Source organism: Aplysia californica, unplaced genomic scaffold, assembly GCF_000002075.1.
Source record: "Aplysia californica isolate F4 #8 unplaced genomic scaffold, AplCal3.0 scaffold00096, whole genome shotgun sequence".
Classification (NCBI taxonomy): domain Eukaryota; kingdom Metazoa; phylum Mollusca; class Gastropoda; order Aplysiida; family Aplysiidae; genus Aplysia; species Aplysia californica.
This window is the reverse complement of record NW_004797366.1, coordinates 589,254-604,380: the sequence shown is the minus strand read 5'-3', so window position 1 is coordinate 604,380 and position 15,127 is coordinate 589,254. Positions and strand designations below refer to the sequence as shown.

The following is a 15,127-nucleotide window of genomic DNA, read 5'->3' as shown; positions in this document are numbered from 1 at the left end:
CGCACAACAAGACAGGACATTAGGTCTAGTAAATACATGTCTCACGGGCTGGGACAACCCGCTCCGTAAAACATTCATTCTCTCTCTCGTAGTACTGTGTGTTCAGTAACCTCACTGCAGTTGGTATGAATGAATTTCTATATCTGTCTGTTCTTGCTTTTTTGGAAATGTATCGTTTACTGCATGTCGATAGTTGAAATTCCGATGTCAGTGGGTGGCTATGGTCACCACTACACGATGTAAAAATGTCCATGAAGAAAAAAAAAAAAGAAGAAAAATCTTACACCCATTTTTCGCTTCCAGTAAAGGATATTTACACACTACTCTACAAAGACTCATTGCTGTAATGACTCTCCAAATTAATTCCCCTTTTCCTTACTTGAAAGGCAGCCTCTGGCTCAAAGGTTAACACTCCTTTCTTGTGTAAACAACGCAGGCTCTTAGTTTCTTATAATGTCATCATTTCTGCACAGCCTAAGCATAAATGACACACATAAATATCTCCCCCGACATCCCACGTTCTGTACAAAATCTGACTCTCCAAAAAGAGCCATCTTTCCACAAGGTAAGGATGAACAAGACAGGGGACTGGGCACTCACACCTCACATTCAAATTCAAATGAAAGCCCTTTGGTAAAAGACTTCAATCTGCATGTAAAATCTTTGAAGGGTAAGAACATTTTCCCCTCCCTTGTTTTTAGTTTTAGTAGAGGTTTTACGGCGCTCGCAACTGCATAAGGTCATATGACCGCCAGAAGATTAGAAGTGTTACAAGAGAGTAACAAACATAAAAAAGAAGAAGGGGAGATAAGGAGGATAGATGTTTGATAGGAAAGAAGGAGCAAACCACACCAGAGCACCCACCAACCACCCACCTCTCTCGTTTAGGTTTGCTTGTCTTTGTTTTCCCCCTGTGTCTATTTACTGTTTACTTCGTTGGCTCGGATCAGTAATTTTCAACAATCTCACAGGCCAGACAGATTGTACAGGGGTCAGTTCAGAACTATACATGAGGCATGTATACCATTATGGCGTCGGTGGCCTAGTGGTTAGGCTCTCGGACTCGCAACCTTAAGGTCGTGGGTTCGAATCCCGTCAGGGGCCCGACGTTGTGTCCTTGGAAAAGGCACTTTGCACAAATTTTCCTCACTTCACCCAGGTGGAAATGGGTACCCAGCTATAGACAGAGAAAGATCTTGTCAGTTTGATAGTGTTTGAGCGCGTGAAATCCGCTGCTTGCACTGTATGCTTCCGCGGAAGCTGAGAATGTTTCGGAGTGTTCTATGGTCTGCTGGGGTAATAATATAGTGTAAAGCGCAAAGAGCCTGCTGTTGAGCGGGGATATGCGCTATACAAATGCTATTTATTATTATTATTCCGAATTTAGTCATAAAAATGCCACCAAACTCCTCATAAACTCTTACTGTTTAAAAAAAAAAGAAGAAAAAAAAGAAAGAAAGAAAAACTTGTCCAAAATCGTATAAAACATCCACACTCAAATAAATGAACACACACACGGAGATAGAAGAAACAGAAAGCCGAACTATGGCACTTACCCACTCCTTTGTGTGCGTCTCTGCTAGTGAATTCAATCGTGCCATCGTGCGCCTTTCTTGGGTCCTCTTTGTACTCTTTGTGGACTTCGCCGACCGTGTACCTGTAGGCTAGTCCAAAGTCCACCAGATACACCTGGAACAATACAGGCATAGTCGAGTACTGGCGAGTGGCACGTAGGCATGACACCTGTTATGAAACGTTTTGCTCTTTATTGTGACCACAACTGACTTTTCCAATTTAAACACAGTGAATTTGATATAAAGTCGTGTACTGCACAAAATATAATAATAATTCTAAAAAAAGGTATACACACTTTAACCCTATCCACATGTCGTGTTTTACTATCGTATCCATACGACATGGGGAACTCTGTGCCACCACTTTCCAAAGAGGAAATTTACTCGTTAATCCGATCCGTACGCTTTGCATAGTAGTCTGTCAAAATGCTTTTTTGAGAAATACTGAAAGTTTCAAAGAGATCTTTGAACTAGAAGTATTCTGAAATGTGAAAGAATACAACCCTGGAGGGTACAAAATGACCCCAGGGTGTTCGGATAGGGTTAAGATTCCTATGAAACCTACGCTTCAACAAGAAATTCTATACAGATCTGAATAAAAAGCACAATTAAGGGTTTCCGTGGACATAAAGAAAAATGTTTTTGAGTCCCTGACCCCTCAAAGGTAAATACTTCTCAAGTTGTGAAGCATCGTATAGATCTTTCTCAAGCACAATACAATGTAATCTTGTCTCACAAAAGAAATTTTCACTCTCTCTCTCTCTCTTTCTTCTGGTGCTATGGCGTCATAAACGGTCAGCGATGCCGACAGCACGCAGGAACTCAACACTTGCTCGGGGGTCCTTAAAAAGTGCTGAAAGTGGGTTACTGAAATGTCCCAGCAGAAGAAATGTTCACTGAAACTGGGTACATGTTCTTCCTGATCCTATTGAACAATGTCCAAGCTTCCATGTCCTCTCTTCCTGCATCTCTACAAGATTACTACCAGCAAAAAAAATTTGAACAAGCTCGGAAGCAAAAGTGTCAAAGAACGTAATAAAGTAAAGAGAAAATTTGGCTTGATCAAGCCATCGCTTTCTTTATTAACAGAATTTGATGAGGAAACATTGTAAACCCAACCTGATTTGTGAGGATCTTGCCCTGGTGATAGCCTTGCAGTATGTTTGCAGCCTTGACATCAGCATGGACGTATTCTTTCTCATGGATATATTGCAGGGCATCCAACTGGAACACAGAGAGAGGCAGGTACAATAGTCAGGACAAAACTGAATCAGTATGTCATGTAGCTATTTAACCACACTAGGGTCTAGTGGAACTTATTTGTCACTAACATTCACTTCAAGCTTAATCACAAGCACAATTTATTGTATATATAAATCTGAACTACTCACAACTTCAATTTAAAAATGGAAGGGGGGGGGAGAGAAGAAAAGAGCCAATCTGAACTCCCATGTATCAGTCTCATGTGAAAGCTCCGCATCCTAGTGTCAGCCTGAATAGAGACTAGATTAGAGCAGGGTGCACCCACACCTTGGTGATACTTAGTTTAGTTTTCCTACGAGTTTTACAGCACTTGCATCACAATAAGGTCAAATAAGTGCCAAAGATTAGAGGTGTAAAAGAGAGTAACAAACACACAAAAAAAAGGATTGATAAGAACGATTATAGATGTTTGATACGAAAGAAGAAGCAAACCACACCAGAGCACCTGCCTACCGCCCATTTGGTGATCCTCAGCTTACAGAAAAACTATCTGCAGAATAACTGAACAACAACAGCAATACTTTTGAACAAAAGCTGTCAGCTCAGACATCTTACGGTTAAAATTGTCCAAGATGGCCACCCATTGCCGAGAAGAAAAGAGAATGTCTTAGAAAGGTAGATGTCTCGGACAATGTCATTACAATATATTTAAAAAATGCGAGGGGAGGAATGAATGGGAAGTGGTCATTTGTACAGAGGTGACTGTCTTCCACAGGTGGCCGTTAAAGCTGGTTTGCAAGTACACATTCAGCACCAGCACTGGGGTATTCATATCTGCCTCTCAAAACATGAGTTTGCAACTGTAATTAGACAAGTGAATATTTATAACTGAAATAAACTAATGAGTAAAGTAGTATACATCCACTTACAATTCTGAGCCCAACTGCAAAAACAACTTGAGCAGGAAAAGTCCCTCCTGCCTGATCTAAAAGTTTCTGCAGGTCTGTGCCATATCTGGGCATGACAAGGAACCTGTATTCATTCGACATGTACATGTGTGAGCCGGTCCCAAGGAAAGGTGGCACGGGCAAGTACTGAAGCTTGTGTTCCTGGATGAACGCTTGAACTGTCAAATAGAGAAACCAAATAATTGGAAAACTCACTGAACATATTTCATGTAAACAGACAGAAACAGGTACACAAACTTGAACGATTAAATCTTCAAATTCCTTCAGCTTAAGAACATCATCCATCTTCACATCATGTTCGAGATTTAGAAGACCTCGCAAATAAAGCAGTGAAAAAAAAAAGAAGGTTATGCTTCATGAAAACTAAACAGCAAAGCTAACAGAAAATCATCTGAGTCTTAATCTCCGTCTTGCTTATAAAAAGCCCGGACATTCTAATACACGGGAAATTTGTTCACTTATGATCATAAGCACTTACTCAGATCCAGCTTAGCAACTCTTTGATAGAACTGCATCTCACAGAACAAAGGCCCATTGCCCTTGGGTTCCTGGAGGACAGAGGTAGAAAAACAGTAGTGACTGTTTTAAGAAAGTGAGTTTTAGAATTCATCAAGAGTTTGTTTAGACACAAGTAGTAGCTACAGACAATTAAAAACAACAAAACAGCTTTCCAACAAAAGGAATAAATAAAAACTGTAAGAAGAGAAAACAGGAAACCATCATCAATGATGGACAAAAGTAAGGAACATACGAACAATACCACAGTAAAAGATACTTCTAACTTTGGCTTAAGTAGAAAACAATTACAGATAATGATAAATGTTCTTCTAACTACATTTTGGTGAAAATAACATATAACAACAACAACACAAAAAATAAATAAATAAAAAAGAAGAAGGAAAAACAGCATCCCTGGGGAGCTAGAGTTACACAGCTTCATTTTTGTGACACAATTTTCATTAATCCCTAACGAAGCAGGTAAGTAGATTCAACAATCTCTTGAAGTTTTTTTCACTCTTTAAATATATGTATATAATTAATGTTTCAAAGCAAACAATAAAATGTGAGAAAAGCCTGATAATCTTAGAGCTTTATCTAATTTGCCACCCACTAAACAAACAACACCCCCTTCCCCAAAAACAAAACACAAAGAACTCACTATTTTGATGACACAGTCGGTGTTACTGCCCTTGCCCTTTACTGGATGGGAATTCTTTTCTGAAGCTGGTGAAGACAAAACAGGAATGAGATGAACACATGTAGAGTCATACTGGCACAGAGAAAGCACAACCTTAGCACATCAACATAATAAATAGAAGATCAAAGCTGACTTGGCTTGGGCATACTTTTCAGAATTATGAGAATTGTATGTACACTTTTCAAAGAAACTCGACTGCTTTTCTTATTAAAAAATGCTAGCCATAACCATATGAAATGCAACCAGCCTCGTCCAAAATATGACAAATAACCAACATACAAAATAATGAAGTTTGTTCTAGTCATTGAAATTTTTCCACCAGCCCACATGTTTCAGCTGTAACATTTGACTTGACAGGAACACACGTATTCTCATTCTGTTGGATTGTTTAGCAATCTGGAAAGGCCAGGAAAAGAAAAAGTTTTTGCTACACTGGCCAGTACAAGGCACCAAAGACAATATATCTTCTAAAAAGAAAGAAAACAAAAGAATTTGAAGAAAGAAAGGGAGGGTTCATTTGAAAACAGCAAAAATTTATACAGGCACTGGTTTATCCATCCCTGAGTGTTTCCTTAGCCAGAGGCAACAAAGGTCAATCACTGGAAGAAAAGTACGACAAAACCCATAAGAAAACTTTTAACTTTTTAAAAACAGAAATCACACGATGAAAGTCTAAGACAAAGTTTTTCAAAAAGCATTATGTAGGAGAAATATTGCAACAGCAACAACCAAAAATCTTAATTTCAACAGGTATCACACGGAAAAAGCAGCTAAAAACCCACACATTGAAACAGTAATGAAGAACCAAACATCAACCTGTCCTAAATTTCACAACATGGGCACCGTTGTGTCGGCAAGAAAGAAATTTGAAATTGCATGCAGCTCGTAAAACTTACCTTGAAGAACCAGAAGGAGATTGTAAAGGAAAGACAGAAAACTATGAACACCATGAACACAAAAAACGGAGGCACTTCCTTGAAGGCCAGCTCCACCAACTTCAACAAGGAGTAAAGTGGAAGGATCGCACCTGCATCAGGACACAAACGAAAGTCTCAGGTACAGTCTTTTTTGTTTTACTAGAGTTTTTTCAGTGCTCGCAACTGCATTAGGTCATATGAGTGCCAAGGGGTGGATGTCAACAGAGAAGTCCTTACAGGGAATCAGATTTACTCTGCTCACCCTTCTAGCCTGAACAGTACAAAGTCTGCTTCGACTATCAAGGCAACTCGGAAAAAGGGGGTCACAAAAGAGTGATAAACATACAAAAGAAGTAGAGGAAAATGACATTAGTAAGGATGAGGAAAGAAAAAGAAGAGCAGTTCCCTGCATGCAGTTCAGGACCAGTTATGAGCATGACATTGATGAATCAGCCCATTTACAATTCTACTGAGCATAAGAACATGTTAATATCCCCCCTTTGGGAAAGGCTTAAAGACACTTCAACCTCAGTCAGTAGCACGTCGGGGAGGGAGGGGTGTGTTCAGAACAGTCAGCGTCACTCACAATTACTTGCTGGTTACTGCTAACCATTAGCACCAGGAAGAGGATTTATTATAAGCAAACTTTGTTTTTGTCACGTTTGTGTCTCTGCCACTTCTGGTTATCTTCTATAAACAGGCTTGGCCCAATCAATTCTATTTTCCTGAATCCACTTATTTGACATCAATCCTCTGACGACAAACCTCCCTCTCCCTCCCTCCCTGTGATCTGAACCCATAACCATATTACTGCTTTGTCAGACTATGCAATTTTTTCTTCTTCATAGTAACATGCTAATTTATTTTCTTCTCCTTCCTATAATCCAATTCACTTTTATCACCATTCCAGGTGTCCCTTGAAGTAGTAGTCACGCAGAAAACAAATCCAGCATTCATCTGAACCTTAAATTATAAAATCCCCAGAGCCAAATTCTCACGCTTAAACCTCTATGTCGACCATTCTAACAGCATATCATGTGAACTGCTAGGCTCAGTATGACAGCTACTTCATGTTTGATCTTCAACTTCGAGAATGGAAGAGGGCCTCTCCAAAGGAAGAAAAAGAAATCTCTCATGTGTATTAGTATTGAAAAGGTTCTGTGCATAATGTGAAAGTGAATGAAAACCACTTTCTTTCCCACCAAATGCCATACTCCTTGGGTCTTTTCATTTCCATTTTTTAAAAAGCATCAAGCTTTTGGTATGGAATCTCATAAAAATCATACATAAAAATATAAATAATTTGACATTGATTGTTATTCGAGACAGGCCAGTTATTGTCAAAGCCTTTATGTGAGATGGAAAACCCAGCACTCACCCAGATAAATGAGGCCAAAGCCACCTCTGCCAATAACATCTCCAAGCAGCCACTCTTTCTTAAACAGATCCCTCAAAACTGAGTCCTTGGGGAACTGCTCAGCTAGCTTGTGCGCCTTAGGTGCAGCTTTCTTAGCTCCTGTTGAACAAACACAAGTATGAAAACTGCATAAAAAAAAGTGTAGGCCTATAAATAAATGCATTACAGCAATTGTACTTTCCCAAACTGAAACTCCGCACGATGCGCCAACCCTTCTATTATAAACCAGTCACAAAATCAGAAGCTCTGACACTGACAGAGTGATGAGAACAGTATCTTGGCATTCATCATCCATCCACCCCCACCCCCCTCTTCGCCCTCCGCAATCATACTGATACTTAGAATTCAGAAATGTCTACAGTCTACAGCTCTCGCCTTGGTATCCTTGGTCTCAATTACACATGATGACATAAGTTTTTCCCCTCCCCCAAAATCAAATCGAATATAATTATACAGTAATAAAAATATGTTAAATAATATAATTTAAAAATTATTGCATCAGGAAGGTCTTTGGCACAATTTCAAAAACTTAAAATGAAACTTACCACTAGCAGCAGCACGCGGCATGTTGTGACTTGAGATGGCAACACCCTGGAGTATCAGTAATAGGTGTTTGGACCAAATTTCTGCCAATACATAAAATACATATTTATAATATTATGACAAAATTTGATACAAGAACAAACCATAAAGCGTATTACGGAGAAGTAGGAAGTCGCTTTTCTACTTCCCGTGTGGCTACATAGTAGTAGCCTCTCTAGGACACCCTAGAAATTAGAACTATAATATAATACAACACACTTTCTACCTGATTTTCTAATCATTCTCTGATTGTCATTGGAGGTTAAAAGAAGATTGAGAGCAGCAACTTTGAATAAATCCTTCTAATAGCTCTGACCAGTTAGAATTAAATTATAATCAGACTGAAAAGGGTAGACTGTGACTGTGCCAAATTTCTGCCTAGAGAGCTAAGCTTAAATATTTATAAAAAAATAACAATATAACTGTTCTATTGGAGCGGAGTACTCCGTGTAGTTGTAGAGGTACTAGGCCTAAAGACTACTTGACTGACTTGAATAATCATTACGCAAATTTCTCTTGAATTAATAGGTGTCGAGCATTGAAATTGAAGGATTTCACTTTAATAAAACTTAAATTCAGTTGACAGACTTTCAGTTTCGGTTTCAGTTTAGACAGTTCCTGAACAGGCACACAAAAAAACCCCCCAGCCAGAGTAATCCTAATCTGAACCATCATGCCTTTCATGGTAAATGTAAGCCTTCTCCTGTCATTCAAATCTATTGTAAAAAATATAGGAAAATGTCGGCTGAATTTCAGTAATTCAGTAGACTCTCCCCTCCTTTGCCCCCTCCTCTGGGCTCCTGACTCTTTCTGCAGCCTTTCTACTGCTACTTCTTGACTCCTTCTTACAGCTCTTTCTGCCCCACCCATGATCTTCTGGTAGGAAAGTTCTACACATAGCCTTCTCGGACAAGGGCGAGAAATCTCGGAGGGCCCGTGTGCAAGTTGCACGTTAAAGATCTCTTGGTGGTCTAAAATCGATAGAGTAGGCTTCGGCCGCCACCCGGGCAAAATTCAAAATTTCCTTCCAACTAAAAGTATTAGATTCTAGGTGTGTCCCGCGCGCTCATATGACCTTATGCAGTTGCGAGCGCCGTAAAACACTTACCAAAAAATTCTAGGAGGAAGAAGAAAGATCATCATAACGAATGAGAAGTGAGAAGCTTTGCAAACAGTGAATTTAAGTGAAATTTTCAATTCCAGACTCTCGATATACAACCTGTCAACTTTCGTCTACAAGCCCGAAGTACACTAAAAGAGTAAAACAAACAAACCAAAAACATTTTGTTTCAACTAACTTCAAGATTCAGATGCTCTATTGCAAACCTGTAAATGTAAACTTGTGGATGGATGGTTGTTAGTGTGTCAAACAGTTTAGTTATTTTGGTTGAAATGGCCGCCACGGGCGCAGCCGAAAGAACTGATATCATTGGCTGCTCTAATTAAAGCAACCAGTCGATATTTCTCTGACAAATCACCTACCGGAAGTCATTTGACGAAGGCGTTTTACGGCAGCCATCGAGTAGAACAGAGATAAGAAATGTAGACCCGTCTGTGTTACATTCACTCAAGATTTTATGCAATTTCGTTTTGGGATTCACACACACTCATGGCTTAAGACAATACAAGGATGGCTGAGCATAAAAGTGCAGCAGAAGTTCCTGTTGTGGTGGATCCTTTGCAAACAGCTGACTATCTCAGTGTAACAGCTGATGCTGGCAAGGGCGACACAAACGTAAACAAAATCAACCATGAAAATGTTTCAAGTAATATGAACGGGGAAACCCTCGAACCAATGAAACAGACCTCGTCGAATACCAGTCCGTTATGTATAGACAGCTTTATCGGGAATGAAAGTGTTGGTGTAAATACCCAGGATAATAAAACTTACAACAACAACGCAAGCACTGCGAAACAGCTTCAGGAAGAATCCAAGCAGACAGAGAAGTCTGGCTCGGGTTCGTCTTTATTGTACAACAAAGTCACTACCGTTACAGATCAAGTACCATTCCATCCTGCTGTAAACGGACCTTCAAATGTGAATGGATCTAATCAAAATCATAGAAAAGACCAATCCACAAAACAAAAGAGGGGAATAAGTTTTCCAAAAGACACATTCATTTCAGGATATTTTGAACCTCCTGATCCTTGGAAAAATGGTGAGTCTAATGCAGTTTGCATTATTATGCATTCTAGGTCACTGAGTCGCAATGTGACAATAGATCGACATGATTCATTCATCCTTAGTTAAGATAGATTGATCCGTACTAGAAAAAAAGGCATTGGAAATCAGTAGTTTGTAGGAAGACTTGTGATGCTTAAATTATATAGATCTAGATCTAGATCTAGATCTATATAGGAATGGACAGACGACATGATTTTAATATTTAAAATTTAGTTTTTTACAGTTATTATGAGAATGAATCGTTTTACACGAGGGAAAATCCATTCTATATCAGTCTATGACGAAGCGTTGTAGTAGTAGAATAAAAGGTACATTTTTACTTTTACACTACACCCACAAATAGATACACTGAAGGCGAAACTGCCATTATAATTTTTGCTGCAGAACACATGTATGGCCACTAAAACCCTTGCAAATCAATTGTTTTCATGTAAATATCAATCTTAATTGCCAAAACATCAAATCATTGTGAAATTCAGGGGGGCATGCCCCCCTGAAACCCCCCAGTTTCTTTTTAGGTCAGGGGGGCCCTAAAACCCCCCATGTTGTTAAAAGTACATAAATATTACTACGCCACTGGTCCTTCCTAGTTCTGTTTTCATACACGAATAACTCAATATTGATTTGCGGCAAAAATGAAGGTCATATTCGTGTTCAACATGCAAAATACTACTAGAAATAAAGTATATCAAACCTATACATGAGACGGGTGGATTAGTAAAAAATACCAAAAATAAAAGATTGTAAATCAAGTTGTGGCACACATTTCAAGAAGAATATTTCATCTTCGCAAACACTTACTTTTACTCTCTCCCTATACCGTCAGGTACATCATTAGGTGGAGAGCAGTCGATGCCATCTTTGCACTGGTTGTATTCAATTTGTTAATGGAATGTGTAGACTACCATCCTTTTCTTGCTGCACACTGTGTGACAGTTGAAGGGGTTTTAGTAGCTGAATGAAGATTTTTATAGATTACTTTTCTAAGCCAAATATGTGCTGTGTGAGGCTGATATTGAGGTCTCCAAGAGTGTTCTTCATCAGTTCACTTGTGTAGGATTGAGGTTTGTAACATACTGTGATTTCTAGGCCTGCTACTTTGGGTTTTGAGTTGAAGTTTGGCAGGAAGATGAAGAGTGTGAAATATAGTTTCGGAAGTGGCACTGGATTCAGAATACGTTTTAGATTTTTAGAATCATTCTGTCTTCCTTCCCACCTTCCTTGGTTGGCTAATTAGTAGGTGGTTGTAGGTTATACAGTGGAACTCGGATTCAACGAGGTCGTCGGGCCGGACCTAAAATCTTGTTGAATCCGAGTGTTCGTTATAAATAGCAAACATGAGGCGTTGTTTTGATAATTACAGGCACTGAGCAAGTAATGTGTAAAGAAAAGTAACAAGTAGACGTTAGCGCCTGAAATGCCTGCATGAGCTGTTTTTTAAAAAAATGACCAATTCGTTCAAATGCATGCCTGTGTCATCTCGATTGTTTGCCAAAAAGTTGTGTTGCTCTGTAAAGCCTAGAAAAGAGCAACTTTTGATTCCATAGACCAGCGCACAATTCATTACGTAGATCTACGTCAAGACTAGCTTATCATTGTACTAATGACTAATGATCAGTTGCCGAGGAGAAAAAAAGACTGATGCATTTGTTTCTGCGATGGTGCCCCCCCCCCGACACGCACACACAGTCACACGTGTGCAGGCCGCCCATCTGACCCCGACACACGCTAGAGTAGACACGTGCACGTGCCAACAACGCATGTATTGGTATGAAAAAAAGGCTGATGATTGGTCACATGCAATCGGCTAAGTGAATAATAGTTCACGATTCAGGTGCAATGAATGGTTTCAGGGAATAGAAAAAGTTTGTTCTGGGAGAAAAATGAGCGAAGCTACGTCTGCGGGGGCTGTTCACCCTGGAAGCGACCTCGTTGGATCCGAGCTCGCTGATTTAAGTGCTCGTTGAATCCAGGTTATTTTTTATTGATTTTAAAGAAGAAAAAAGAAATCGAGGAATCTATCTCCTCTCGTTGAATCCGAGTTAGTTGAATCCGAGTTCCACTGTACTGACATGATCATGCTCTTTATTTGATTGTCAAATTTTACAAAAATAGGTCCCCAATCAGATGTGACTATTTATTTTTGGAATTTAGTAATGTATTTAGAGAGATAGAGAGAGAGAGCAATTGTTTTCCTGTTTTCGTTTGTCAAAAATGAAATTGGAAACCACTCTCTGAAGAAGGAAAAATAGCAGCTGTGCAGTGCAGAATTCAGATCTGAGCATCAATAACAGTCTTAACATCAACTTACTTGAATAGAAAACTAATAAATTTCAGCTCTTAACAATTTGCTTCCTTGTTTTGAATGTTGGACGACTTAATTTTATAAGAGTAAAAGCCAGAAATTGGGTCACATACAGTACTCAGTTGAACCTGCTTACACGGCCTCCTGTATTTTTAAGCAATCATCTGCACAAACAGCCACTTCTCATTTCCTCTTGAATATATTTTTTTACATTTTATATGACACTGTAAAATAGCCACTTTTCTCCTTGACAATATGGCAGGCTGTCTAAAACAGTTTCGACTATCCAAACACCGGTGACCTTGTAGTTTGTTTGTCTTTGGTCTCATGGATGACGAGTGTATTGTTAAAAAGCATACAATAACAATTGTAACAGAGTATTGTTAGTTATTTTTACACAGAGACGACGGCAGTTATTGTCATAGAGAGATAGTAACGTCAAGGAGGTAGATAGAGTGCAAAATTTCTTGTGATTGTGGAAACAGGCTCTGAAGTTGACCTGTTTATTTTACTGGTCAAGTGATATATATATATATATATATATAATATGTGTAACTTTTCATTATCAGTTGAAGTTGCTCTACTACTAAAAGATTTAGCTGGTCCATGTAGGCTGACTAGCGAAGTCCTCGTACTTTCATGGATATTTTCAACCTGCCTTTCCCTTTTAAAGCTATGCCTGGACTTTGTCTATGGACTTTTTGGGCCTTTTCTTCCCCCTTCTCATATTCTCCTCTTTCCTTTGAGACGTTTGACATTAAAGCAGTGTCATAGCAGAAGACTTCGTTTTGTCGTGGAAATTTTTATAAAAACATCAAATATGTTCAAAATCTTATGAATCAACAATTAATATATCATATTATATATTTGCATGAATCAATAATTGTAGTCAGGTAAAATGTTTGTCGCTTCTTTTATTTGGAAACATTTCCTTCTTTTTTCAGCACCATCATGGGATACGAATGAACTCATATCAGCATACAAAACGAGTTGTGAACTTCATGGAACTAAACCAATCATTAAGGTTTTACAGCAGTTGAGTGTAAGTTGTTGGTAGTCATCTGGGGTCTTTGTTTTGGGGTGTTTGTATGTTTTTTGTGTGTGTGTGTGAGTGTTATTGGTGTTAGTGAAAATAATTTTTTATTTTGTCAGTTCGTTCTTTTATATATATAATTTCATTAGATTTCTTTACAATACATGCGGTTTTTGGAATGGAAAGTTGCTTAAATGTAAACACAATTTTTGTGGAATAGAAAAAAAATCAGAACAAATAATAAGGAAGAGGAATGCATTGTAGTTGTCATTTTCAATGAGCACTAAGCTGTGAGGCTTTTCTTGATTTTAATGGATTGTGGTGCTCAACTTGTACCTTGATTTACTGGACTCCCCAGGTAAAAAATTTTTTAAAGACCTTCTGAGTTTGGAATTTTACTGACTTTGATTGCTTTGTCGTACTCTTTCGATGCGTAGTAATTTGTAGACTGTGTCCTTTCCACAGACGATAGCGGGTCCGGGAAAGCGTGAGGAACTATTTAGCTTGAAAGGTAGGCTCTCTTGTTTTTGTGGCAATATTTTTGCTTTGTACAAAAGTTACTTTGTTGAAATCATTTTAGGACTTCTGAAGTCACAAGTTTCCTCTGTATTTTTATTCCTAGAGCTCTTACCACTGCTATGTTGTTGCTCCTGCTTCTGTCCTCTCTGTGTTTTTGTTTTTTTTGTTTCTCCTTTTTTTTAACATTGAACATAAAGTGCAACTTTATGAGGACGTACTCATGTAAAACCCAGACTTGATCTTTCTGTTACATTTGACTTTCATATATGTGTCTTTCATCGTGTCACCACGTAATGGTTATCTCATACACAAAGTAAATATCCCTGTCTTTAGGCTCGGAGTGTACCTTTGTTTGAGCGGCACAAGCACCTACACCCTGAAATATTGTGTGTGTGTGGTGTGTGTGTGTCAGTGTGTGTCAGTGTGTGTGTGTGGTGTGTGTGTATCTGTATGTGTGTGTGTGTCAGTGTGTGTGTGTGTGTGTCTGTCTGTGTGTGTGCCTGTGTGTTAATGTGTGTGTCTGTCAGTGTGTGTGTCAGTGTGTGTGCGTGTGTGTTTATGTGTGTGTCAGTATGTGTGTGTGTCTGTCTGTGTGTGTGTCAGTGTGTGCATGCGCGTGTGTATGTTTCAGTGTGTGTGTGTGTGTGTGTATCTCTGTGTGTGTGTGTGTGTATCTGTCTGTGTGTGTGTCAGTGTGTATGCATGTGTGTTTTTGTGTGTGTCTGTCTGTGTGTGTGCATGCGCGTGTGTGTGTTTATCTGTCTTTGTATCTGTGGGTGTGTCTGTTGTTTGTGGAAAGGGTGGGGGGGTTGTGAAGGGAGAAGTTATAAGTAAGTTGGCCCAAAGTACCACAGAACTGAAGCTCATCATAGGAAGCTCTCATGTCATTATAGACTCTGTCCACTCCTTCATTTCTGGCTCTCTGTGGATGAGGGGAAAACCTCGGTGAAGTTGATGTGTCGTCAGTTAGTTAGTTACGTTGTGGACGACCCAAGCCTAATCGCCCACACACGCACGCTGTGGTTCTTTCTCGTGAAGAAGAAGAAAAATATCTAAAAACTTTTTTTTAAAAAAGTGAATAAAGAAAGCCTGTTTACCGTCGTCGGCTGAAATTACTCCTGAGGCCAGCCAGAAATGGCCAGCCCCGCCGACATGGCTTCTGTTTGGCTTTGATGACACCACCCACTCAAAAGTCGAGTCGTTCGTCGTGGGGTTTTAATTTTTTT

At 39.2% G+C, this 15,127-nt stretch overlaps 2 protein-coding genes across 3 annotated transcripts in view; one reads left to right on the top strand and one right to left on the bottom strand.

The window, feature by feature from the left end:
• LOC101848651 (serine/threonine-protein kinase VRK1) overlaps positions 1 to 9,421 on the bottom strand; it is a gene marked incomplete in the record, with an annotated part of 19,503 nt that extends 10,082 nt beyond the window's left edge. Inside the window, 8 exon segments of the mRNA XM_013080704.2 lie at positions 1,557 to 1,689; positions 2,694 to 2,798; positions 3,707 to 3,903; positions 4,224 to 4,293; positions 4,905 to 4,969; positions 7,239 to 7,376; positions 7,823 to 7,903; positions 9,342 to 9,421. Coding sequence (XP_012936158.1) covers positions 1,557 to 1,689; positions 2,694 to 2,798; positions 3,707 to 3,903; positions 4,224 to 4,293; positions 4,905 to 4,969; positions 7,239 to 7,376; positions 7,823 to 7,903; positions 9,342 to 9,378 — 826 coding nt within the window.
• Positions 9,418 to 15,127, top strand: part of LOC101863500 (protein phosphatase 1 regulatory subunit 37 homolog) — an 89,721-nt gene continuing 84,011 nt past the window's right edge. For both annotated transcript variants that reach the window (XM_005095133.3, XM_005095132.3), the window contains exons 1-3: positions 9,418 to 10,018; positions 13,294 to 13,391; positions 13,848 to 13,893. In XM_005095133.3, coding sequence (XP_005095190.1) covers positions 9,490 to 10,018; positions 13,294 to 13,391; positions 13,848 to 13,893 — 673 coding nt within the window. In that variant the 5' untranslated portion in view covers positions 9,418 to 9,489. The remainder of the gene's footprint in view (positions 10,019 to 13,293; positions 13,392 to 13,847; positions 13,894 to 15,127) is intronic.